The following is a 26,826-nucleotide window of genomic DNA, read 5'->3' on the forward strand; positions in this document are numbered from 1 at the left end:
AGGCCATTAAAACCACCTCCTATACACTACAATCAGTGCACACTGTATCGGGAAAATAACACAGCAACAATGGAGAGCCAGGCAACACACAAGCACAAACCAGCACTTCAGAACTTCAAGAGGTACCTCTTACTTCAAAAGAGAATTTACAACCCTACAAGGAATTACTAATCTACGCAGACACAGTAGAAGGCAGATCGCAACAAGCACCAAAGACACTTAATAAACAACATGGCAGCAGAGCAGCTACAGGAATTATTGCTGGCAGCAACTAGAAGCGAGTGCAGAGTAATTGAAGATGAATCAAAACCACCGGCAACTGACACAAGATTGCAAGAAAGTAAGGAATCACAAACACGCAGAATTAAAACAGATTCATTATGCCAACACTAGGTAGAACAGTAGAACAGCACCAGCCCCAAAAGAGAGCATAACTGCTTCACATCAGCGAACTACCACAAGCACAGAATCCTACCAAGGATGCTGCACAGCTGAACCATGATGACAAAGGCTAACTAAATGACTCTCAAACCAACCAGAAAATCAGATTTGAGATTTAATTAGGGAAAGATAATGAAAAAAACAAAAAAAAAAGTGATTAAAGATACAGCTCTGATAATTCAGATTTAAAGTAGATTAATGCTCTGATACCATGCTGTAAGGCTAGAGAGAGAGTTGAGAAGAAGAGAATAAACAAAGAAGAATGCAAAAGAAGAAGAGGCAGCACTTTTCATTGAGCCTTACGTACAGCTCCAGGTTTGCTCTTGTATACTAATAAAAATAAAGTCTTTTAAGGACAAAAATACCCCCACTCGCTCAACCCAAATCCTGAAATAACATTCTCTTCTAACACATTTGTTTTGCCTTGGACCTTGAGTTCTCAATGGCACCTCAAAAAGATGAGAAGAAAAAGTCTAGCCAACAATAACTAACCACCCCCACTGAACTCCAAAAAATGCCGTTCAAGAACAAAATCAATGCACCACCTACCATGACAGCAGAGTTCCATGGGTCTCAAGAATAACTAACACATATGGGACACTGAACAAAGTACTTTACGCATTGTAAAAGGGCAGCATCTGTTTGGTGACTTCTTTGCATCAAATTTGCAATTACTTTTTGCAGTTTCACAGGGAAAAGCTATAATTGTATTCAAGAAAGAGAATTCTCCAACTTCTTAATGTTGAAAATGATTTTAAAATTAAGACATGGAAAATCAACTACAACTTCTGATAAACATGCATACCCAGAAAATACCTCTTCCAATATCGGTCACTATGAAGTCCACCATGTAATGGTCCTGTTCAAGTTTGGAGGAAAAGAAACCATCAAGAAAAATGCAAGGAGCAGATGTTATTATTGATAAAATAGCTTATATATATATCTATGCCAAAATCTGGTTTTCTTCCAAAATCCATATACTGATATGCAAGTAGATCTCCAAAAATTAAACTATAAAACTTGAGGAAGAATCGTAGATATTAAATGGAGAACAGAGATCTGCATAAATTGGTGTAAGAACTGCTAATTATTATACCACATTTTCATTTGTGGTCCATTTGGATCTTACGTACTCATGCACATCCTGCTGGCCAGTTTTCAACCAAATGTCACATCTATAATGTCCATCAACAAGCTAGCCTTTGATTGTATATACTAACAGCAATATTTAAGACATTAATAAAATACATGACATCTTCAATAAAAAAGAAACCTATTGTGCACGATTGACACTAAAAAAAGTATAAAACATCAAATCTAATGGTTGATCTAATGAAGTATGAATTATACAACAAGGTATGAAAGAATTAAATTTTCCTTCTTCAATGTTTTAATAGTTCAGAATCTGCTTCTTATATTTTTCTTTTTGTGCATTGTTCTTTTGCAAGAAGAATAATGTGGAAGTCTAGGGAAAAAAAAGGAACTTGCATATGGTTTTTATTGACCTAGAGAAAGCCTACGATAGAGTGCCTAGGATTGGGTTTTAGAAAAGAAGGGAGTATGTAGCAGATATCCTAAGGTCATTAAAGATATGTATGATAGACTAACAACTAGCATTACGACTGCAGGAGGAGAGTCTAGAGAATTTCCAATCATAATAGATCATTGGTATATATCAAGGTTCAACTTTGAGCCCTAATATTTTTGCTTCAATGATTGATGTTCTCACTAGAAATATCCAAAGCAAAATCCCATGGTGTATGTTGTTTGCAAACAAAATTGTTTTGATTGATGAAAGTAAGAGGGGTGTAGGATCTAAGTTAGAACTATGGAGAACAACTCTAGAGTGTAGAGATTTTAAGTTTAGTAGAAATAAGACAAAATATATGAGAAGTAATTTCAGCGACATAAAGAAGAATATTGAATATAAGATTTAACTTGATAATCAAGAAATTAATAGAACTAATAAATTTCAATATCTTGGAAACATTATGCAAGCAGATGGAAAAAATGAAGATGTAATACATAAACTTAAATCAAGTTTGATAAAATGGAGCACTGCTTTAGGCATACTTGTGTGATCATAGAATACCAAAATTAAAAGGAAAGTTCCATAGAATGGCTATAAGAGAAGCAAGAAGCACAGTGATCTCGTAGGGGAGACAAATCACTAATTTTATATATAACCATGGATGGTTGCTTGCTAAAATGAGGGAGCACTGTCAAGGGGATATTGTGCGTCCAGGAGCCACACGATTTGCTACAAACTACATTGCCCTTGATAGCCCACAAAAAAAAAAGGTAGGTTTAAAATCTCTATTCACATATGATAAATGGGCTGAGCATGCTTTCAACAAAAAAAAAGGTAGGTTTAAAATCTCCATAACCATGAGTAGGCACGACAATATGGAAATTGGCAACCACATGCCTATGGGTATGGACAAACAGACCAAGAATATGGGTATGATTGTTATGTAAATGCACAACAATCCTACGGGCATAAACAAGAAGTAGAACCTGCAAGAAGACATCCTAGTACACGAAGATCTTCTAGCCGAGTAGAAACTGTCATGAACCAGATGACTATGGAGGAGAGAGGAGTATAAACAACATATGTACACCTATACTCAATATTTTGGAAATTATATGACATGGAGTGATTATTGTAAACAATATATGTCATCTTGAAATCCCAATGATAAGGATAGGAGAAATGACTTTGAGCCACCAAGAAAGTCCATGTGGTAAATCATTAAATGTATGATATTTATTGAAAATGTAGTTGTTTAAATGATAATTTGTTGCCTTAAATCATTAAATGAATAACTTCAAAACTTTATAATCATTTGAATGTTCTTCAATTCATAGTTTGTTTCGTGATATACAGTTTAATATCCTACACACTAAAAACTTGTCATATATGCATTTTTTTAATGTATTTTGATACCATATTAAGCATAATCATCTATTTTAATATTTCCTAAAGTTTTATTGTAAATTTCCATCATTTACTATAAATTTCCATAATTTCTTTAAATTGAAATCGAAATTTCCATTGAAATTTCTGTAAATTGAGACCATCGAAATTTAAGTCCTTGGTCTAGCCATAGTAGTTTGTCTCTTGCTATGGAGGGTAACAAGATTACCTCCCACAACTGTGCAGTATCCATTAGTAGACCCTCAAATCATCAACTGAGCCAGCCTAATCTGCATTAGAGTATCACACAATTTCACAGTTTCTTTTGCATTTATATATCAAACCTATTCTAGGAAAGCCTTTGAGATACCTTAGAATCCAAGAAACAACATCCCCATGTGGTTGCTTGGGTTTTTCCATAAACTAACTCACCACCCCCACAACAAACAATATGTCAAGTCTAGTGACAATCAGGTTGATCAACTTGCCAACCAACTGCCTAGATTGATGTTTATCTTCAAAGTCTAGACCAACATCCCTAGACAACTTCACATTGGGATCTATGGGAATATCAACCGATTTAGCTCCCAACATACTAGTTACACTTAGCAAGTCCAAGGTGTATTCTCACTAACATAGATTCAACCCTTTGTCACACCATACAATCTCAATACCAAGGAAGTAATGTAGAGTACCCAAGTCCTTAATTTAAAATTTTCTTGAAGCCACTGCTTGACATCTACAATCCCACTTTGGTCACTGCCAATGATGATGATGCCATCAACATAAACTACTACAAGCACCACACCTATCTCGTTTTGGCGAATGATAGAATGATTAGAGTAGCACTAATGAAACAAAATACAAAGACCACCTCACTAAATTTGCCAAATCAAGCTTGAGGAGATTGCTTAAGAGCACAAATGGCCCTATGCAACCTACATACCTTACCGTCCTCCTCTTGAGCAACATACCCAGGAGGTTACTCCATGTATAACTCTTCCTACGGACCTCCATATAGGAAGGCATTCTTCACATCCAGTTGGTGTAAAGGCCAACCGAAAATAATTGTCAGTGAGATCAATACACAAATAGAATTGAGTCTAGCAACAAGAGAGAAGGTCTCAAAATAATAAATACCATATGTTTTGACTGTACCCCATGGCAATCCATCAAACCTTAAAGCGTTCAATAGAGCTCTCAAGAAGATATTTGAGGGTGTACTCAACAACACCTAACCAACTCCTTACCAAGAGAAAGATCCACCAAATCACATGTCCGCCAAGTGGTTAAGACATCCATTTCAGTGTCCATTTCATGCTTCCATGCAGGGTTAGCAAGAGCTTCAGCATGTGAAGAATGGATAGAGACAAAGGTCATTGACAAGGCCGTAGGTTAGTTAGGACTAGGAAGGTGTTGAGTTGAAATAAAATGAGCACTCATATAAAAAAATGATGGCTGTTGAGTACATGTTCAAGTACCTTTCCATTGTGCAATCAGAAAATTCAAATCACACTAGGATGGATCTCGAAAGCTGGAAGTCGAAACAATGGAGGGCAGAAGAGGCGGCTGCAAGTGGTAACAATGTGTTTGCCTATTTTATGTCATTCATAAACCCTCAATTGTTTCTTTGGATCAAAAACTGATGGATCCTAAGGAGGATCATGGATTTTTTCTTAAGGGATAAGAATGGGGATCGAACGATCAAATAACATGGGGGATCCAGAAATTATTGACGTATTTAAAATGTATTCATCAAATGAGGACCCAACACTAGAGACCTCTTAACATATTTCTTGTGTGTATGGGGGGTCATAACATCTATATCCTAAGTACTTTAGTAGCCAACAAAGACACATTTGACAACACAAAAAGAGAATTAGTCTTGACCCGTATGTGGAACATGAACAAAACATGTGCACCTGTAGACATGAGGCACAATAAAGAACATGGATGTTTTTGGATACATGATATAGAAGGGAATTTGTCCCCCTAGAACACTGGATGACATCCTATTAAGCCGAAAAGAAGTTTTAAGAAAAGCATTAGTTCAAAGCATTTTAGGAAGATGCATGTAGAAGAATAAAAACCACACTGTCAAGTAAATGTCTATTTTTCCATTCAGCTACTCCATTTTGCTCAAGGGTATCTACGAATGATGTTTGATAATTCTTTTGGCCAATCAAGAAGTCTGAAGCCCATTTTGAACAAATTCAAGTGCATTATCAAATCGAAAAATTTGAATAGCAATGCCAACATAAGTTTTTCTTTCCTTATAGAACTGAGTAAATACATTACGAAATTCATACTTGTCTTTTAACAAATAGAGTCGGGTAATACACAAAAATCATCCACAAAAGACACAAAATATTGATGACCAGTCAGATTCTTGACTTTGGATGGACTCCAAATATTTGAATGAATAAGAGAAAACAATGATTTACAATGAGACTCAACTCTAGATAGAAAAATGTCCTAGTATGTTTTCCTAATTGCATACAGAACACTCAAAATGGGAAATAGACTACATAGGAAAACTTGCTGCAATTTTTTAAGTAATGGATGACCCAAACAACCATGCCATTTATCTAGAGAAATGCCATGGGTAGAAATTGAAGAAGTTGTACGACAAGAATCAGATCTACCACCACCACCATTGAAATACTATAGACCATCTATTCAAGCCCTCCACCAATCCTCTCCTTCATCTAGAGATCCTAAATAACATAATGAGAAGGAAACAAGGTCACAAATTAATTATGTGATTTAGTTAATTGACTAACTAATAACAAGTACAAGGGAAATTTAGGCACATATAACACCGGAGGAATAGAAGGAAACAAAAGAATATTGTCGTAACCAGAGACGAGTACAACTGAACCATCGGAAAGAGTAACTTAGAGTGTAAAGTAATAGGTTTCATGGCTTGGCATAAATTAACACTACCTGGCATATGGTAGGAGGCACCAGAGTCAATAACCCATGAAGAGGAGGATGAAAAGGCAAGAAGCCTGGTTGTACCTAAATGTGCCACAGTAGCACTATATGTAGAAGACTAGGTTTGAAGTTGTTAAATCATGCGGAGAAGATTGTTATAATCATCTTGGGATATGGAAGATGATGAACTTAATTGCCTAGTGGAAGGTTTAGACGCACTAGAAGTCACCCTAAGCAAGAGACTTATTGGCCCAAGTAGGTTTGCTTTGGACGTCCTAACATCAATCCATAGTATGGTTGTCCTTACCACAATGTCTGCAAATGTGAGAATTGCTATGACGAATTCCTTGTCCTGATACACTACTTTTGCCACAATTGCCATCCAAACCTCATCCTCATGCTCTTAACACTTCCCTAACTGTGGTTATACATACTGCTAACCATGGTTGAACTATGATGTGAAGAGAATCCTGAGAAGAAAACCGAGAGCCATCTTTGGGTTACGATGAATTCCGTGTCCTGATACACTACTTTTGCCACAATTGCCATCCAAACCTCGTCTTTGTGCTCTTAACACTTCCCTGACCACGGTTATACATACTGCTAACCATGGTTGAACTATGATGTGAAGAGAATCCTGAGAAAAAGACTGAGAGCCATCTTTGGGCTACGATGAATTCCTCATCCTGATACACTACTTTTGCCACAATTGCCATCCAAACCTCGTCCTCGTGCTCTTAACACTTCCCTGACCACAGTTATACTTACTGCTAACCATGGTTGAACTATGATGTGAAGAAGCCTGAGAAGAAGACCAAGAGCCATCTTTGGTGATCCTTTCGATTATAACATATGCTTCATTCAAAGATGGAAGGGATTCAATAGCAAGAATTTGATTGCAGATGGGTTGAAGCTCTGGACTCAACCTATCTAAAAACTTGGCAACCAAGAGCTTTTCCCACTGCCTCTTAATCATTTATGTCAAAACTAATTGGTTGATAAATGTCGAGTTCCTCCCACATATCCTTTAGAGTGCTACAATACTCGCTAATAGGCCTTGGTCATATTTGGAACACTTCTCATATAGGTTAAAAACACAAGTTTGATTTTAATCTTGTGAGAAGATTTCATGCAGATCATCCCATATGACCTTCGTTGTTCTATGAAGCATCACATTCGCAGCAATTCATGTCTGCATGCTATTCCACAGCCACACAAGTAGTATGTCATTCTCTTTCATTCAATCTTCATAATCTTTGGAGTCTAGAGATGGGGGAGAATGTGACAAAAAAATTTGAAATTTCCTTTTGCTTTTATATACACGCGTATTGCCTGAAACCATAGCAGGTAGTGGGAAGATCCAACCAATTTGATGACTGTGATCTGTACATTAACAGTATCAGTCGAATCTCTTTCTTTCAAGGTCATCAAAACCACCACCAATTTGCTATAGTAAGTGCAAAACAGTGCGGGAATGAACAACACAAGGACAATGCAAAATCAGGCAACAGACAAAAGCTAAGAGCAGAACTTCTTCAAAGGGCTGCTCGAACAACAAAGCACAAGTTACAACATCCTACGAGGAATTACTTTACAATGTGGAAGTGGGCAGCCCATAAAAAGCATTGCAGGCACTTGATATACAACCTGGCAGCACAGAAGCTACAGGTATGATGGCTGGCAGCAACTAGAACTGAGTGCTGTCAAGCGCAGGAAATAAAATCATTAAACAGCAATATAAAACACTAGAAACTGATGCAAGATTGCAGCAATCAAACACAAACACAGCATCACCATGCTACAACCAACCAGCAAACACCAGCACAGCAACAACAGACACCAGAAACAGTGTTTCACACGGCAACAGCAGATACCGACAACAGAGCATAACTTCACACCAGAAAATCACCATGAACACACACAACATCCTGCTAGGGATGCTGCATAGCAAAAACAAGATAAAAAGTGACCTTAAACTACTCTCAAACAAACCAGAAAATCAGATTTGAAAGCTGATTAGGGAAAGATAATAAAGAAAAATAAAAACAGAGTATCAAGGAAAAAACTCAAAAAAATCAGATATTGAGAAGATTAATGTTCTGATACCATGTTGTAAAGTTAGGGGTGGAGGGGCGAAGAAGAAAAGAAGAGAAGAAGAGAAAAAACGAAGAAGAAAGAAAGAGAAAGGAGGAGACGCCAGTTTCCTGGAGTTAAGCTCAGCTCCAGGTATGTCCTATATTATTAATAATAAAAAGTTTGAAAAAGGAAAATACCCCTACTTACACCAAAAATTTATTAAAATAGCCTAATTCTTCTAACAAGAATGTTCAGTGACCTGCAGAACCTAATCACAGCACAGATCTCTCTCTCTCTATCTTTTTCCTTCCTTTTTTTTTTTTTTTTGATGACTCGGAACTCCAACCTGGCCGAGCCTTTTGGACCCACCTAGGCGGCACCAAACTAGGGGGAATGTAAACATTGCCGCCCGCCCATTGATGCATCCCGGGCAATTCACCAGGCAAACCATAAGTGGGGAACCAGAGCTGGGACTGCGGGACACCAAAGCTCAACTTTGCTAGTATATAGCATAGAAAAATTTTATGTATCATGTACACAATGGCCATCATACCCTTACTCATGCTTATTAACACACAGATGTAGTACTAAATAACCAATAATCAGTAACAGCAATTATGAGATGCATTCAAAAGTTATTGCAAGGATGAAACATCTTCGTTATTCATAAAACAAAGTGATAACATAAACATGGACACTTGAATAACGTATAAGACACTTTAATCACAGTTCCAACTTTGATTAATATTTGTCCTTTACACCTCAAATTTGAGCAAATAAACAAAGCCAAATTATCAAAACATTTGAAAGAATAAGCTACAGTGATGCAAATGACAATGAAAAAATATATATACATATATAAGTATATATAAAGATATTGAGACTGAACACAATTGCTGCTGTGGAAATTAATTTTGAATCAACTAACATCAGACATAGGAAGAAACATTTAGGCTTTTAAAACAAAAACAAGTATAGGATATTGCATAGCAAAATTTTGTTCTTGAAAACAAAAAAAAGAACTCATTAAAAATATTTTGAATATACCAACTTCTATGGACACTTTATTGGATCAGTAAAAGAGTGCATCCAATAATGTATTGATACACAAGAAGGAGGGGTATCACCCAAGTACAAGAAAAAAGAATTAGCACTATAAGAACTGAAGACAACAAAACAGAAAACTACAACCTATGAGACAAGATATCCAAAATATCTAACATGGTCTGTACACATGAAACGTAGAAGCCATTAAACTAACAAGTTAGAACCATCCGTTTCTTCAAAGGCCCTCCTATCTCTCTTCCCCCACATGACCCAAAAAAAAATGGTATAAGGCCATACCGAGTGCACAAGGCTCCCACTTTGAGTGGGGTCTGGGAGAGGTGGATGTTGGCAAGCCTTACCCTCATTTTTGGAGAGGCTGCTCCCAAGTCTCGAACCTGAGAACACCCGTACCGAGGCGGAGGCACTTGCCATCACACCAAAGCATGACCCAAAAAAAAAATGGTGCGAGTGATTAAAGACACATATTTTTCCTGTTTGCACCCAAATGGATGCCTCTCCACACCCATAATTTCTTCTCCACAGTTCAATCTTCAGGGCGAAGTTTTCCAACCAGAGCAATAGCTGAAGCTCAGAAGGTTTTTAGTGCAAGGGCAATGCAGCTAAACCACAGATTCTGCACCTGCTGCACACACAAAAATCCATGCACCAAAACTTCCCACCACTGTAGATTTTCAACTGTTAAAATTCTGCCTATAGGATTCGATTAAAATGAATGACCTAACTTGAAGATAGGTCTCTCTCTCTATAACACAAATTAAATACATTCTAATGACAATAATACCCTTACTAACTCTCACTAATTAACATACTAGCACACTCAATAATAATAATACCAAATGACAAAAATAACCTCTAACACTCCCCCTCAAGCTGGAGCATAAATTTCATATGCTCTTAACTTGTTACAAATGAATTCAACATGAGCACCTCCCAATGCTTTGGCAAACAAATCAGCAAGCTGCATGTCCAACTTCACATAAGCGGTTGTAATGAGCTTTTACACAAGTTTCTCCAGAGTTTTTCGCTTGGAGCAAAAATCATTCCAATTCGACGCCGCACACCTCACAAGCCCAGTCACCAGCGACCAAACACCGCCGCATCCGCCGACACTCGCCGTCATCTCCGGTGACCTTCCAGCAATTTTCCAGCCACCGTCTGCCGCCACTTCCGGCGGAGCTCCAGCAAAGTTGGTTTTCTGTTGACTAGTTTTTCTTGCTCATTCCATCGACGCCCTCCTTTTACTCTAAATCGGTCAACATTATCATTTTTTTTTTTCTGTTATGGCTTCTTTAAATGATGTTGCTCGCCCTATAGAGATTGTTTTGAATGACTCCAACTACAATGCTTGGGCCCAACAAATGTCAATTTTTTTTATTGGTCGGAGATTATAGCGTTTTGTCACTGGAACAAAACAAAAACCCACAAAAACTGACTAGCAATCCATGGAGGAGTTTGATGAGGTTCTTGATGAATGGGAAAGTACTCACTATAAGATTTTTTCCTAGTTTATTAATACATCAGTTCCTTCCATTCAGAGTCTACTTCCTAAGTTTCGGAATGCCAAACTTGCTTGGGATTTTTTAGCAAAACGATACAACTGTGGTAGTGATGTTGCTCTCGAGTTTAAGTTGGAAACTAGGCTTTCCCAGATACGTCAGGAACCTGGCCAGTCTATTGCCGAGTTTCATGCTCAGGTTAGTAGCATTTGGGATCAACTTTCTCAAGCTGACCCTACTTTTTCTGATGAGCAGTTGATTAAGCTTTTTGCTACATATTGAGATCGTCGTCAGTTCATATATTTTATAATGCATATCTGGGATGAATTTGAGAATGCTCGAGCATCTTTGTTACATCGATCTCCTCTTCCTACACTTGAGGTTGCTCTTGCGGAGCTAATTTCCGAGGAGACACAACAATAGACTCGTCGGGTTTATTCTACTGATAAGGTCTTGGCTACTACTCTGTCTAGCTCATCTACTCCGGCTACTCCTGCTGCAACTATTGCTTCTTCTAAACCGCGTCGTTTCAATGGACAATGCCACTATTGTAAGGAAGACAGCCACCGTATTTCCGATTGTCCTAAGAAGAAGGCTAAGGATGCTACAGATGCTCTTAAGGCTACAGCATCTTACTCTTCCAAGCCTGTTGCTGCTGTCTCCACCAGCTCCTCGACTTCTGATTCATCTTCTGCACCTTCTTTGTCGTCTCTTTCTACAACTGACCTTGAGGCAATTATCACCCAGGTTCTATCCCGTACTTCTACTGCCTTATCAGTCCCCACAGGTAACTCTACATCTTGGTTTAATGACTCTTCCTGTTGCAATCATATGACCTCCGATTCCTTTTTAGTGACTCATAGGAAGTCTTTAAATCTTGTTCCCTTAATTTATACTGCCGATGGTTCACATATGTCTGTTAGTCATCTTGGTCATCTTTCTACTCCTACTCTTTCTGTACCTGACACATATGTTGTGGCTAACTTGTCTCTAAATCTCCTTTCTGTTGGTCAACTTGTTGAAAGTGGTTTTATCTTGACCTTTTCTCACAAAGGTTGTGATGTGCAAGATTAGAAGACGAGCAAGCTAGTTGGGACCGGGCGTAAAGTTGGTCGCCTTTTCGAGCTCACATCTCTGCATTTGCCTAGTTCTTGTTCTCCTCTGTCTCTTACTGCTGTTGTGTCTTCCAGTGTTAGGCACTCTCGTCTCAGTCATACCTCTTTGTCTCGTGTTCAGTCTTTAGCTTCTAGTGGTTGCTTAGGAAATGTTAAATTTGAACCTTTTGATTGTATGTCTTGTCAACTTGGGAAACAAAAAGCTTTACCTTTTAATGAAAGTAATTCTTTGCCTTCTACACCTTTTGATTTGGTTCATTCTGATAGTTGGGGACCTGCTCCTATCTCTACTAAGGGCGAGTCTCGTTACTTTGTTATTTTTATCGATGATTACTCACGATATGCATGGATTTATCTTTTGCATGATTGCACTGGGTTACCTAATGCTTTTCGCGATTTTAAGCAGATAATAAAAACTTAGTTTGATCGCACCATTAAAGTTTTTCGGTCCGATAATGCCCTGGAGTATACTTCTACCCCTTTCATTGAACAAATTAAAGAGGCACGCAACTTGTCCCATCGATCCTATCCATCCACCTCCCAACAGAATGGCCGTGCAGAACGTAAGCATCGTCTCATTCTTGACACTATTCGCTCCCAACTTTTCTCTGCATCCCTCCCAAAATCCTTTTGGGGAGAAGTCGCTCTTACTGCTGTTTACACTATTAATCGGGTTCCAACCCCTACTCTTTCCAATAAATCTCCATATGAGGTCCTCTATGGAAAGGTATCTGATTATTCTCTTCTCAAAGTATTTGGTTGTGCTTGCTTTGTTTTACTCCCACCTCAAGAACATACAAAACTTGAACCTCGCTCTGGTCTCTATTGCTTTCTTGGTTATGGCATTGAACATAAGGGTTATCGGTGCTATGACCCCATAGCCAAGCGTCTTCGAGTCTCTCGGCATGTTCATTTTTGGGAACACAAAATGTTCACTAGAACCTCTCCACTTTCATCCGATTGTCCCTCATACTCTCCCATTTTCACTAACCCTACCACAGATCCCTCTCCATATTTTTCTTCTAATTCAGGTCTGACAGCTCATCAGGTGATCACTCCACGTCTACCTCTCACGAGCCTAGACCGTCTAATGATCATGTCATCGCATCCACTCCGCCTGAGTCCTCTGATTTGGATGTCCATCGTTCTACCAGGGTAAGGGCCCTTCCTACCTATCTTAGTGATTACCATTGTTTTTCTACTCTTGACTCTCTTCACGAGCCTCGCAATTATCACGAAGCTTGCTCGGTTCCTATTTGACGGCAAGCTATGTCTAAAGAACTTGACACACTTCACAAAACTCATACTTGGGACCTAGTTGACCTGCCTCCTGGAAAGACTGTAGTTGGGAACAAATGGGTGTATAAAAGGAAAACGAACTCTAACGGTTCTGAAGTGAGACATGAAGCTCGTTTAGTGGCAAAGGGCTTTACTCAGAAGTATGGCATCGATTATGAAGAGACATTTGCCCCTGTTGCTCATATTACCTCCGTTCGCTCCCTTTTGGTTGTTGCCTCTGACGATGGCCTTTATTTCAAATGGACATCAAGAATGCCATCTTACATGGTGATTTGGCTAAGGAAGTATATATGCAACCTCCTCCAGGGTATCCTCATCCTCCTGGTAAGGTCTGTCATCTCCGATGTGCATTATATGGGCTTAAGCAAGTTCCTCGTGCTTAGTTTGCCAAGTTCAGCTCCACTGTTGCATAGCTTGGGTTTGCTTCTAGCCCCTATGATTCAGCTCTTTTTACTCGTCACACTGATACAGGCATCACTATTCTACTACTTTATGTTGATTAAATGATCGTTACTGGTGATGATACTTCTGGTATTCATGAGCTTAAGCAGTTTCTATGTCAGCAGTTTGAGATGAAAGACCTTAGTTCTCTTAGCTACTTCCTCGGCTTAGAGGTGTCCCCTACCTCTGATGGCTACTCTTTGACCCAAGCCAAGTATGCTTCTGATCTTCTCACACGTGCTGGTCTCACAAATTGTAAGATAGTTGATAGTCTGCTGGAGCCCAACATCAAACTCCATCATACTGATGGGGAGCTCCTTCCCAATGCCACTTGTTACCAACAGCTTGTTGGGAGCTTGATTTATCTCACTGTCACTAGACTAGACATCGCCTATGCACTGCACCTTATTAGCCAGTTTATGTCGGCTCCTCGTTCCATTCACTATGTAGCTATTCTTTGCATCTTACGCATTGTGAAGGGAACATTATTTCTTGGGCTTCATTTTTCCTCTCACTCATCATTGACGTTGCAGGTTTATTCTGATGTTGATTGGGCAGGGGACCCTACTGATCGCCGGTCTACCACTGGTTTCCTTTTTCTACTTGGTGACTCTCTTATCTCTTGGCGGAGCAAAAAGCAGACTGTTGTTGCTCGCTCTAGCACTGGGGCCAAGTATCGAGCCCTTGCTGATACTACTTCTGAGCTTCTTTGGCTTCTCCAAGATATGGGTATTCCTCAGCCCTCAAGCACTTCGCTTTATTGTGACAATCATAGTGCTGTCCAGATCGCTCATAACAATGCCTTTCATGAACGCACCAAACACATCGAGATCAACTGTCATTTTGTGCGTCATCATCTTCAGGAGAGGATACTTCACTTCTTGTCAGTTCCTTTGGTTGATCAGTTAGCTGATATCTTCAAGAAGGCTCATCCACTTGGTCGCCATCATGCTTTAGTTTGCAAACTCCAGTTGGCATCTTCGATACCACCTTGAGTTTGAGGGATTATGTTAGCATACCTCCCTAATTAAGTTGATTGACCAATCTCCATGATTTGGTCAATCTCCATGATTTGTGTAATTAGAGCATGATTTGTGTAATTAGCATTAATGTCATTAATGATTTACCTTTGTGAGCTTGCCTCCTTCACCTATAAAAGGATGGCCCTTGAACAGTTTTACATATACAAAGAATACAGAAGCTATTTACAACTCTTTCTTTCTTCTCTTAGTTTTAACACTCCCAAACAAAGTGGCAAACAATGTGCTTCACCGCTCATGAGAGATCGGGTTGGAGGCAATATGAAAAGCAACTTGATTGTCACGCATCAACTTCATAGGTTGAGAATGCAAAAAACCCAATTCTTCCAACATGCTCTTCAACCAAACAAGTTCACAAGTAGTGTGGGTCATAGCTCTATATTCTGATTCAACACTTGACCTTGCCACCACAGTTTCTCTCTTACTCTTCCAAAAAAACAAATTACCACCAACCAAAATACAGTACCCGGTGGGAGATCTCTGATCGGAAGGTGATCCAGCCCAATCTACATTTGTATATCCATGGATATAAGTGTGACCCTGATCACAATATGAAAGACCTCTCCCAGGATCTCAAGATGCGAAATACTACATCCCAATGACTTGTCCTCAGAGAATCTAGAAATTGACTCACAACACTTGTTGCAAAAGACATATCCGGTCGAGTGACTGAGATAATTCAACTTTACAACAAGTCTCTGGTATCGTCTAGGATATGGTAGCAAATCACCCATATCCAACATTAACTTGCTCTTATGATCCATTGGTGTATCAACCAGTTAAGTTTCAACAAGCCAATTTCATCCAATAGATCAAGAACATACTTCCTTTGTAACAAAACAGTTTCGTCTTGAGATCTAGATACTTCTATACCCAAGAAGTATTTCAACCGTCCCAAAACTTTGGTCTAAAACTTAGTCTGTAGAAAATGAGACTCAGAATACCTTTATCATCATCACCTATAATAACAATATCATCCACATAAATAACAGGAAGGATCCTACCCGACGAAGTATGACGATAAAACACGGAATGATCTACAGCACACCGTCAAAGACCAATTTCACCAAAATGTTAACTATAGAATAAAATGTCCTCAAAATATAAGTTTGAGATTTAAACCCAAATAAAAGTTTCGCTCTTAATTAATATTCTTTTCTTTTCAATTTAAAACTAAAGATAATTCAAGGAGAACAGGAAACATAGCTTTCAAACTTTGAAATTGTATGAAAAGAGTAGGTAAAAGGGCAATGTTGAGGAGCATTTATGTCCAGATATTTTTATCATACAGCCCTACAAGCTTGAGCTGAATGTTAACTCTTGTAAAAACTTGATGCTTGGTCCACAACCTAACTGCTTAAGCTCTAATCTAACTTCAAACTCCACCCCCTGCGCGCATGCAGCCACTTTCCTTTCCTCAACTATGAAATGTAAGATGGTATTATTAAAGTAAGCTTCGATCCTCCATGCTTCTCTCTCTCTCTCTCTCTCTCTCTCTCTCTCTCTCCTTTTTTTTGGGGGGTTCACTGTTTGCGAGTAATGTTCACCACTACTGTACACATACTGTTCATCGTCACTGCTCATTTACGAGTGTTAACGGTTACTGTTCATTGCTGCTGTGCAGTTGCTACTGTTAAGTCACCACTTCAACTAAAAGCTTAAGCTAGTAGGTTTTGAGCCACCAATGTATACCAAGCGTTAATGCCCCCTCATGTGCAGCTGGTTTGCAAGAGGACCTCTTGCAGTCTTGGCAACGATAGCCCTGAAACCATGTTAAGTCTCCACTCTACCTAAAAGCTTAAGCTGTCAGTTGTGGACCAACAGTTTATATAAGACCTTAATCACTCCTGTTCACCTACCGTTCACAGTCATGTCAGGTATTCAAATTTGAAGACAGATGTGCGCGCGCGCGCATGTGGATGGGTAGGCAGATAGGCAGGCTGTAGAAAGTTCACAGATCAAGTTTCATAACCCTGAAATCTCAGGACACAGGTGGACACACTAAGCACACAATGCTAATGAAACTGGTAGGCAATGCAATGTAAATATAAATTGGAGCATAAATCTTGATCAGGATGCAGATTGCATAGAACATTGAATCATTAATCAATCTATGCCTGATGGAGAATCTATTAGTAGCAATATCAAGAATGGAAATAAAAAATGCACAACCTGTTTTTCTGTTCTCTTTCTTGGTATCATAGACAGTAAGGCAGTAAAGGATGTACAAGATTAACAACTAATCCCAAAAAGGTCATCACTCAATTATTTTCCCACCATGTGGGGCCCAGGGAAGGGTAGTCCCAAACCTTCAGCACTTTTTATTGAAATAGCTGCTTTGGAGACAGACATATGTACTTGCATATGCGACAGAAACTTTCACCAATGCAGCAGGCAATGGCAGTAATGCACATAAAATAACTTTTTGGAAAGAAATAAAGAAGATTTATCCACCCTTTTAAGGGATCGATCAAGCATCTATATTATATCTTAAGAAACGCAGAAACCAAAAACAGAACAAAACAAAATCCAACAGATCTAAAGATCAGCTTTTACATACCGGGTAGTCAACTTTAAAGAAAAACATTTCATTCCAATTAACCAATTCTAATCCAGTGGATAATGAGTAATCAGAGCTGCTCCCACAAGTACGTGCACTTTGCTGATTAGGAAGTGAACCATTGGAAAAGCATTGATCTGGAGTAAAACATTGATTAGGAACTGAACTACTGGGGAAGCATTGGTCTGGAGTAAGACGGACTGCAACAGTATATTGGTGAGAAGATGGCCCTTCCAGGCTGGGGAACTGCAGTGCAAAGACACATTAGTAATAAATTAGAATAAGAAATATCAGCTATACAACACACAATAGATGGAGATAAATTCACTAGAATTGTCTATAAATGTACGAATTGAATAGACGTGCCATTTTACCCAAAAAGTGTGCTTATGGTAACAAAATAACTAGCGATAACATAAACCAAAAAAAAAAAGATGGAAATATTAGAATTAAAACAGTGTTAAAACTAAGCTCATTATTCAAAATGCCCCAATCGTAATCATGCAAAACCCATTCATGCTCCCGTTCATTCCCCATCACAGTTGGGTAAAACTCAACCTCAGGTTTCACCACCTTGTTAGGGTCCACATGTAATAGAAGTACACTTTAAAGCATGCCCCTTCAGTAAGGCTCCACCTCACCACTTACTCCTATCACTTTCTTGAGCAAGAATTTAACAAAATTTGAAACAGGTTCCATTTCCTAGTCTTGTGCTTGCCTTACAAAGTCACGCTCCAAAACATGCTGAAACTCAAAAAACATTACACAATTGTACAAAGGCATTCCTATACCTTGCCAGCCCATAAAGACTTGGAAACTGAAGTTTCAATGTAACTTCCCTACACCATTGGTAAGGCCAAAAAATCAAAACTCTCCATTGCCTACTTCAAGCTCTACAGACTGCGAGGAATCCTCCAGCCCATTATACACCACTTCCATATCCTCTCCCTCCTTGGTGGTATTCCACTCCCAAGTAATACTTAGTGACAATATCTCTTGACCGAAGACGGTCCTCCTCTTCTACAAAGCACCAAGTTGTGCAATGCTAAAATGAATAAGGGACTTTGTCTGCAAAACTCCTAAATTTGGAGATTCTCCAATCCTCATCACATCAAGAATTGCACAAAGAGGCACAAAATTTGATAGTGAAATGGTCTCTGCAAACCTGATCAATATCAAACTACATTACATGCCCTTTCCAGCAACTAAAATTTGCACCATCAGCTCTTCCATCCCTGTGGAACAATAGAAAATATTGTCATGTCCTAAGCAATAGTGGATTTTTGAGTGTGATGGAACTTACCAACAAAATGCATTTCAAAGGAAGGCAAATATGAGGTTATTTTCTCGTTATTTTCTTCTCCAGATTCTGACAGGTTATTGCTCTTGAATTTTGAAAAATACCAAGGATGAATAGGCATTTCCACATGGATGTAGACAATAGCCTCCTTTTCAGTGTAGTGTTATGTTTCCTTCCTCTCTGGTCAACATGAGGAAGGGCCAGCATAAGGGGGATACTTGACTATAGAAAATCCTAAGGAAAGGGATATAGGGCAACTCCATGCAAAGTGGATGCTAAATAAAATCCTAATAACAATTGAACCTACAGAAAATTTAGGCTGTCCATTCTAATTATAATATAAAACAACAAAATAAGCCTTAAGTCCCAGTAGGTGGGTCGGCTACATGAACCTTTTCTTACTAATTTACACAATCAAGGACAATTTCCTTAGACAAATTAAGGGCCATTAAAGCCTTACTATCTCATTTCTCAATCCAAGTTATTTTAGGTCTACCGTACCCCTTCTATTACCATTATAATAACTAGCTCACTCCTCACTAGAGCACTATTTGGCCCACATTGCAAATCATCTAAGCCCCCCACCCCAAGCAACCTTATCTTATCTTCTATAGGTGCTATCCTAACTTACTGTGAATGTTCATTCCATAATTTATGTTTTCATGTTATACCACTCGTCCACCTTAACATTTCTGTCGAATAAAAGATTTCCTTTTAATTTTAAGGGTATTTTACAGTCACACAACATGTCCATAGCATTTCCCCATTTCAACCAACTTGCTTTGGCTCTATGTATTATGTATTCCTGTCACGGTCCCACATCAAACGTGTACTAGGGAGATCTTTGGGCTTATAAGTATGGTTTGGACTCCAACTATGTGAGGTGCCTCTTATAGGACAAATTCGTGAGGCCAGTGGGCCAAAGCAGACAATACCTCATTGGAGTTGGGTCCAAGACCATTACAATGGGTATCAGAGCTACCCTTGGGGTACTATCATGTGTGCGGATCCTACACAAAGGTGTAAGTAACTCTAACAAGGGTGTCAAAGATCGGACAGGCAAGCTTGTCATAGTCCCACATCGGATATGTACTAGGGAGATCTTGGACTTATGAGGATGGTTTAGACTCCAACTATGTGAGGTGCTTTTTATAAGACAAATCCATGAGACCAGTGGCCAAAGCGGACAATATCACTGGAGTTGGGTCTACGACCATTAGACCCCTTGAGCTTGCATAATATAGATCCAAGGTATTGAAATCTACTAGTACATTTAATTTCTTAACCGTCTTATTTAATATTTTCTCTAATATTCGTCCAACCATTACTAAAACTATATTTCATATATTTTGTCATACTTCTATTTATCCTAGAACCTCTATATTCTAAAACTTCTATTCCATAATTCTAGCTTAGATTCTATTCAACCCCCAGTTTCATCAATCAATACAATTTCATCTTCAAATACTATACACCATGGCTCCTTAGTTTGGATACTCCTAGTAAGTTCATCAACCAATAATTTGAAAATATAAGAGCACATAGCAAATCCATGATGCACAACTATTGTGACTGAAAATTTGTGAAGACTCCATTTATAGTCCCAGAGCTAGTCATTGCACTATTATACATATCCTGAATGACATTAATACTCCTAATGACACAGAACCTATAACACTCCCCCCCCCCCCCCTTTTTTCTCAAGCAGCAAGTTAGCAACTAATATATCATATGCCACTAATCCATCACAAAGGAACTTAACATTGGCACAAAGAACGGAATTTAGATGAGTGCTTTTAATAAGCTATTGCAAAAACTTTCCCCAAAAAAAATGAAAATCAACTTCAATGTATTTTGTCACCTCAGGATTTGAAGCAATATGATCTACATCATAATTACCATACATTAACCTCAAAGCCAATGAATGTTGAAACTAAAGTTCTTCTAACATATTCATTAACCAAGTCAATTCTTAGATGAAACGAGTCACGATTGCATGTGTGAAGTGCGAACGCACGTGTACATATTGGATAATCAAATAAATATGTTAAGAAAGAAATTAGACGAAGGCAGAGAAGCCAAAGTCCTCACAATAAGGGCCAAACACACACACAAAAGAAAACAACAAAAATCTTGCAAAATCTAACCCGAAAACCCCCTTTTAAAAGCTCTTATCGCACATTCAGTATGTAGGAATGTAATGGAATCAAAAGGAACGGAATTAAATTCTTCACTTGATTTCATCACGTCTTCCATTCAAATTTTCATTCCATTCCTTCCCTACCCTATTCCATTCCACAAACCAAGCATGCTGTTATATCATAATCAATCAAATTACTCAAATTTGCTAGCTCCCACCTTTATTCACCTTACTCTTACCCTCATCTAAACGAACTTCTTGACCACCAAGATTAGACAACAATGCCATTAATCCATCTTTTTCTGCGCTCCAATATCCATTTTTCTCTTCCATAGGTGAAAGAGGGATGGGCAAAATGTCATCCCTAGTCTACTTAAGATCTCCTGATTCTTTATCAATAACATCATCCATAAAAATACAACTACGTTCCAAACCTTCCAATGATGTTTGAGGCACATGAGAAATATCCCAAAGCAGATAGATGAATATGAAACATACCCATATTGTTCTTCAACCGCATCAAGTAGTAATCCACCATCACAAGCACACTCACCATCAGCATCACTCTCGCTCTTAGCCCCCATTTGAGAGCACTTAAAAAAAAAGTTCTTATAGCACTTATCACTTAAAATAAGAACTTTTACAAAAAAAAGTAGTGTTTGGCTTGCACTACAGTACACACTTTTTGCAAAAGGTGCTTTTCCAGAACCATTTTTTTTATAATTATTTAAGTGAATTTTGAGAAGCAATAAGAGATAGTTTTTTGGCCACTTATAAGTGGCACTTTTCATAGGCGGGATCAATTTTGTAAACATAATAAAATTTAGTGATTATTTTACAATTTAGAAAATACATTAGAAGACAATCATATAATATTTTTTTATTATTAACGAACCATAATTCAATTATGGAATGAAGAAAAATAATCATCTATTAATTTAAATTAGTATTAAAAAATTAAAATACTAATTTAATTAATAATATTATTTTAGCATAAATTAATATCATAATCATATGTTATAAATATAAATTAAGGATAACATTATTATTAATCAAAAAATAATATTATATCATTTTTACTTAATAAAAATATTTAAATAAAAAAAAGGCAGCCCGGTGCACAAAGCTCCCGTGTATGTGGGGTCCAAGGACGGGGCGGACCACAATGGGTCTATAGTATGTAGCCTTACCTTACATTTTTGTAAGAAGCTGTTTCCATGCCTCGAACCCGTGACCTCCAGGTCATACGGCGGCAACCTTACCGTTGCGCCTAAGCTCCTCTTCAATAAAAATATTTAATGTTAATTAAAAATAATAGTTAACATAATTATTAATTAAATCGATAATTAAAAATTAATCATATATTATTTTAGTATGCATGAGAACTTATTAATTATTAATAAAATATTAAAAATTCAGGAATGAATAAAAAGAACCATCTATAAATTTAAATTAACATTAAATCAACTAAAAGATTTAATTTAATTATTAATACTATTTTAAAAATAAATTAAAGTGATAATCATATGTTATAAATATATATTAATAACAAGATTATTGTTAATTAATAACTAATATTATATTATTTCATTTAATGGAAAGTATTTAAATTAAAATTATAAAATTAATATAATTTTATTTAAACTTTTTTATTCATTAAAATATTAAAATTTTTATTTTAAATATATTTTAAAATACATATTAGTTATTATAATTCAATTATGGATTGAACAAGAGCTAATTATTAATTTAAATCAACATTAAATAAAAAATTTTAAATTCAATTAATACCATTATTTTTATCATAATTTAATATGATAGTAATATATTATAAATATACATTAATAAAAAAATTTATTATTAACTAAAAATAATAATCTTATATTATTTTTTAATATAAAATATTTAATTTTAATTACAAATAATTAAAAAAATTATTAATAAAATTGTTAATTAAAAATATTAATATTTGTAATTTAAAAGATGTTTAAAAATAATCATATAGTACTCTATTATAAAGGTAAGTATCCAAATACCACTTATTTTAAACACAACCAAACACCACTTATAACTTTCAGCACTTATTATCAACACTTGTTAAATTTAGCACTTTTTTTTTTTTTCCTGAAAAGGCACTTTTGTACAAGTGGTTCCAAACGATCCCTTAGACATATTGTCTCAATTCTTCAAACCCTTTGACTTCTTCATTTTCTTAGAACTAGCAACCTCACCTCCCTTCTCAACTGAAACATTCTGTTTAGGAACTGAAGCTTCTACAATATGTACAGCCACTTAGAATCTCCTCTCAAAGACTTTGACATCATCATCTGAGAACTAGTTTGTTTGTCTTCAAAGGATTTCATGTCAGCCATTGCCTGCACCACTATTCAGGAGTAAATTTTGTTAATCCCAGGCTCCCAGCCTTAACTGACATCTTCCCATCACTAATAAATGCCTCCGCCATGCCCCTTATTACCTTCATCAACTAAAAAACCAGATTTGAGTAGTAGTTTGGATTCCAGTTGTGCCCAAATCCTCCCTTGCACCATTACACAACCCACCAGCTGAGATGCACCGGCATCAGTCACTATATTACCTGCTTCCTGCACTGGAGAAAGTCCCCTTTCCTTTACCATATGCGAATTAGAAAAGCACAAAAAAGCCCATTCTTCCTTCGAAAAGGACGTCTTAAATTTGAATCCTGAAGTTCGCTTCAGAAACAACCTTTGAAGAATGGGCATTACAGACAATCAAATACCCATCATGCTGCCAAAATTGAAAATCTGACCCATTGATTCCTGCACTGAAATGTCTCTTCCAAAAGAACAGACCCCCTTCCCCAACTTTTTCCAAAGGCAAATTGGAAGATTTCCTTTCGATCTGCAGAGACTAGATGAAACTCTCCCCCATCTGATTTGAACCCATTGAGGAGGAAAGAGGAAACCAAAAGAAAGTGCGAAGGCTACAACGAGAGCAGATGGCATCGTAGGCTGATTGCCTTGAAAGTTATTAACTCATAGAGAAGAAAATTTATCAATAATTCTAAATACCAGACTAGAAGTAAATCCTGGTCATCACTCTATATTCAAATTCTGCACTTGACCATGCAACCACAATTTTCTTCTTACTCTTTCAATACTCCAAGCTGCCATAAACAAACACACAGTATCCAGTCCAAGATCTGCTGAAGTGCGATCCAGCCTGACCTACATCTATGCATCCTACCTAAAAGTATGACTTTACCCCTGTTAGAGACTACCACATTGCCTAAAAACTTAAGCTTATAGGCTATGGGTCAACAATTTATAATAAGATTTAACATTCCCCTGCACGTGCAGCCCAATAGCACAGGGAGAGATGAAGAAACGATAAATAACACCCATTACAGGGAATAGAATAATTTTTAAACACCACACAATAAATGCAAGCAACAGGACTAGAACCCAAGACCTCCTGATAACCAGCCCTAATATCATGTTAGATTACCACTTCACCCAAAATCTTAAGCTGATAGCTTGTGCACCAACAATGTACATCAAGCTTTAACAATCCCAATACAGGAGGTCTCTTTCAGGTGTATCTTTGAAATATCTCAAAATATGCCTGCATCAAGGTTCATGAAGAATCAGAAACTTACTCACATGCTAGAAAGAGGACAGACACTTAAGTACCCGCACACCCAAAAGGGGGTCCTGGTTAAAAAACAATCATTTTATTTTGTTTCCTGCTCTCCCTTAGCAGTAGGAAATGACTCTATCTATCTGCCTTGCTTCAGTATATTTTCCCCAATGTAGTTGCGAAAGAGAGATCTAGCCAAGTGACTACATGATACTTAAATTTTCCAACTAGTCTCAGATATTTGCCCAGGATCAGCAAACAATATACAACCATTTAGCACTTTTACTGTTAGGATCATGGCTGTGTCAACAAGTTTGGATCCCAACAAACTTGTTAAATCCAACAGTTTAAGAACATATTTCCTCAATGACAAGATAATCCAAGAAAATCTCAAACAAGATCTAGGTACCTCAATCCTATGAAGTATTTCAATGGTCCTAGATCATTAGTTTAGAACATTGTCTAATAAACTGCTATGTATGATGCATGGTGTCATGGTGCTACATCCTTGTATCATTGACACATGTCAAATGGCTCATTGGAAAACTTGGAAGGATACGGTGTTCATGTCAGATAGGTTGTGGACGGAACTCTAGTTATCATGGATTCGATTATGGAGATGTCATAAGACACATTTGGAATGTCACTATGACACTATGGTGGATGGAACAGTTATCATTGTGGTGTTCTATGCCTATGACGTATGATCAATGAACCACTGATGATTACTTGTACAGTTGTACAAGAGTGTCACAGAAAGACTTCCTGATGGGAAACACTAGGTGAGCAGCCTACCGCCCTAAGTGCTTTTTTGGGCACTAAGTGAGCACCCTAAGGAGCCCTTATGAGCGAGCTCTTGATATTCTCAAGCTTGGGCTTCCATGTGGAATTGGAAGCCCCATTGATGACACATTTGGAGAATGAAAGTGTCACTTTCGACCCAAAGGTTGTGACGTTCATCCTTGTTGGTCTTTGGGTACAACAATGTCATCTCATACCCAATTGGACTATTGAGGGACATCAATCATTTGTATGTCTCACTCAAGTAATGCATGGTGTCACTTCTTTAGCTCCAGCTAGTACATGGTAAGTGACGAGTGTTCTTACATGAGGAGCATTGCGAATGAGCATGCTCAATGCTTGTGGATCACATGTTCAACGCCCTTACTATTCGAGTCATGGTTCCTTGGAGACAAACTTAGTTGGAACAAGAGTTGTCATGCCATGAGACATGATCACTGAATTGGACATTAAAGTGTTTCCATGAATGAGAAAAGGCAGGACAAGACCGGGTGTAGTCTTATCATTGTATGTGTTGATTTTTTCACATCATAGGCAAAAAAGACACGGGTGGTTCAACGTGGCCTTGGAAATCTGCCACCTCGTGATAGTCGGCATCAAAGTTGGTCTTTCCTTTGAGAGATAAAACTCTCTAGTGGGAATTAAATATGTTACATTAAGTGGGGGAAGGATTAGAGGGGTTGTTGGTCACTCTCTTCCCTCTTCTCTTGTGACTCATTGGGTTAATGAAGCGGACGTTGGCCTTTGGTAGACTATCATGTGAAAATCAAGATCCTTGTTGGTACCCTATACCCCTTGATTTGGGGATGAGAGTTAATTTATGGGAATTAAAATGATGAGAATACCTTGTGCCTTAAGGCAAGTATTAAAGCAGCACAATAAGATTCCTCCTATTTTGGTTGACACTTGAGTTCGGATTGAGACACTATGGTGTACTTTTTCCATAAGCAAAGGTGATATTTTTAGATCTACTGGTCGGGGATGGATGAGGGAGTTCTGCCAAGGGTGTCTTTCCACTGAACTCTGGAATTTCAAACCTTATAAAGATAGATGAGACCCTTGTATCTATCAGAAGAAATAGCTGCGAGATCCTTTAGGCAGATAATCCCTAAGCCACATAAGTGTGGCTCTATGCTTGTCACAGTTATGATGGAAATGTAAATGCGTTTGAACTCAAAGCAAACTGTGAATGTTGCCTAGAGGACTTATTGGAACTCTAAAAGGTCCTTATGATTTGTCTTCTAGTGGGAACGCGGCTGAAGACCACATTTGTGGCATTTGGTTGTTAAATATTGTGCACCATTGGCCTGTGGGCCTTAGCTTTACTCACGCCAAAGAACATTGGGATGTGGTTTGCCAAAGGGCATTTGAGCCATGCCAAAAGCACATGACCTGTTTTGGTCTGAGGACCTTTTGTGTTTGTTGTTGTTTTGTATGTCATTTCTTGTGCAACTTGGCTAGAGGGCAATTCATCCACATAGAATGATCGAGTTTGAGCATGTAAAAGCCAGTGGGCAGTGGTATCAGAATGTTAGCCCTGATGAACAATAGCTAAGACTAGATTGTCAAGGGCAATT

At 37.8% G+C, this 26,826-nt stretch overlaps 1 protein-coding gene across 4 annotated transcripts in view; it reads right to left on the reverse strand.

Annotated features, from left to right (window-relative positions):
• LOC131164992 (uncharacterized) overlaps positions 1-26,826 on the reverse strand; it is a 221,741-nt gene that overhangs the window by 77,374 nt on the left and 117,541 nt on the right. For all 4 annotated transcript variants that reach the window (XR_009139382.1, XM_058122576.1, XM_058122575.1 and 1 more), the window contains exons 43-44: positions 17,391-17,636; positions 1,258-1,300 (exon numbers count right to left, since the gene is read on the reverse strand). Coding sequence is in view for 3 of the 4 variants with exons in the window: in XM_058122576.1 (XP_057978559.1) it covers positions 1,258-1,300; positions 17,391-17,636 (289 nt within the window). In the remaining variant the exon portion in view is untranslated. The remainder of the gene's footprint in view (positions 1-1,257; positions 1,301-17,390; positions 17,637-26,826) is intronic.

This window comes from Malania oleifera, chromosome 9 (genome assembly GCF_029873635.1).
Source record: "Malania oleifera isolate guangnan ecotype guangnan chromosome 9, ASM2987363v1, whole genome shotgun sequence".
In the NCBI taxonomy this organism is placed as follows: Eukaryota; Viridiplantae; Streptophyta; class Magnoliopsida; order Santalales; family Ximeniaceae; genus Malania; species Malania oleifera.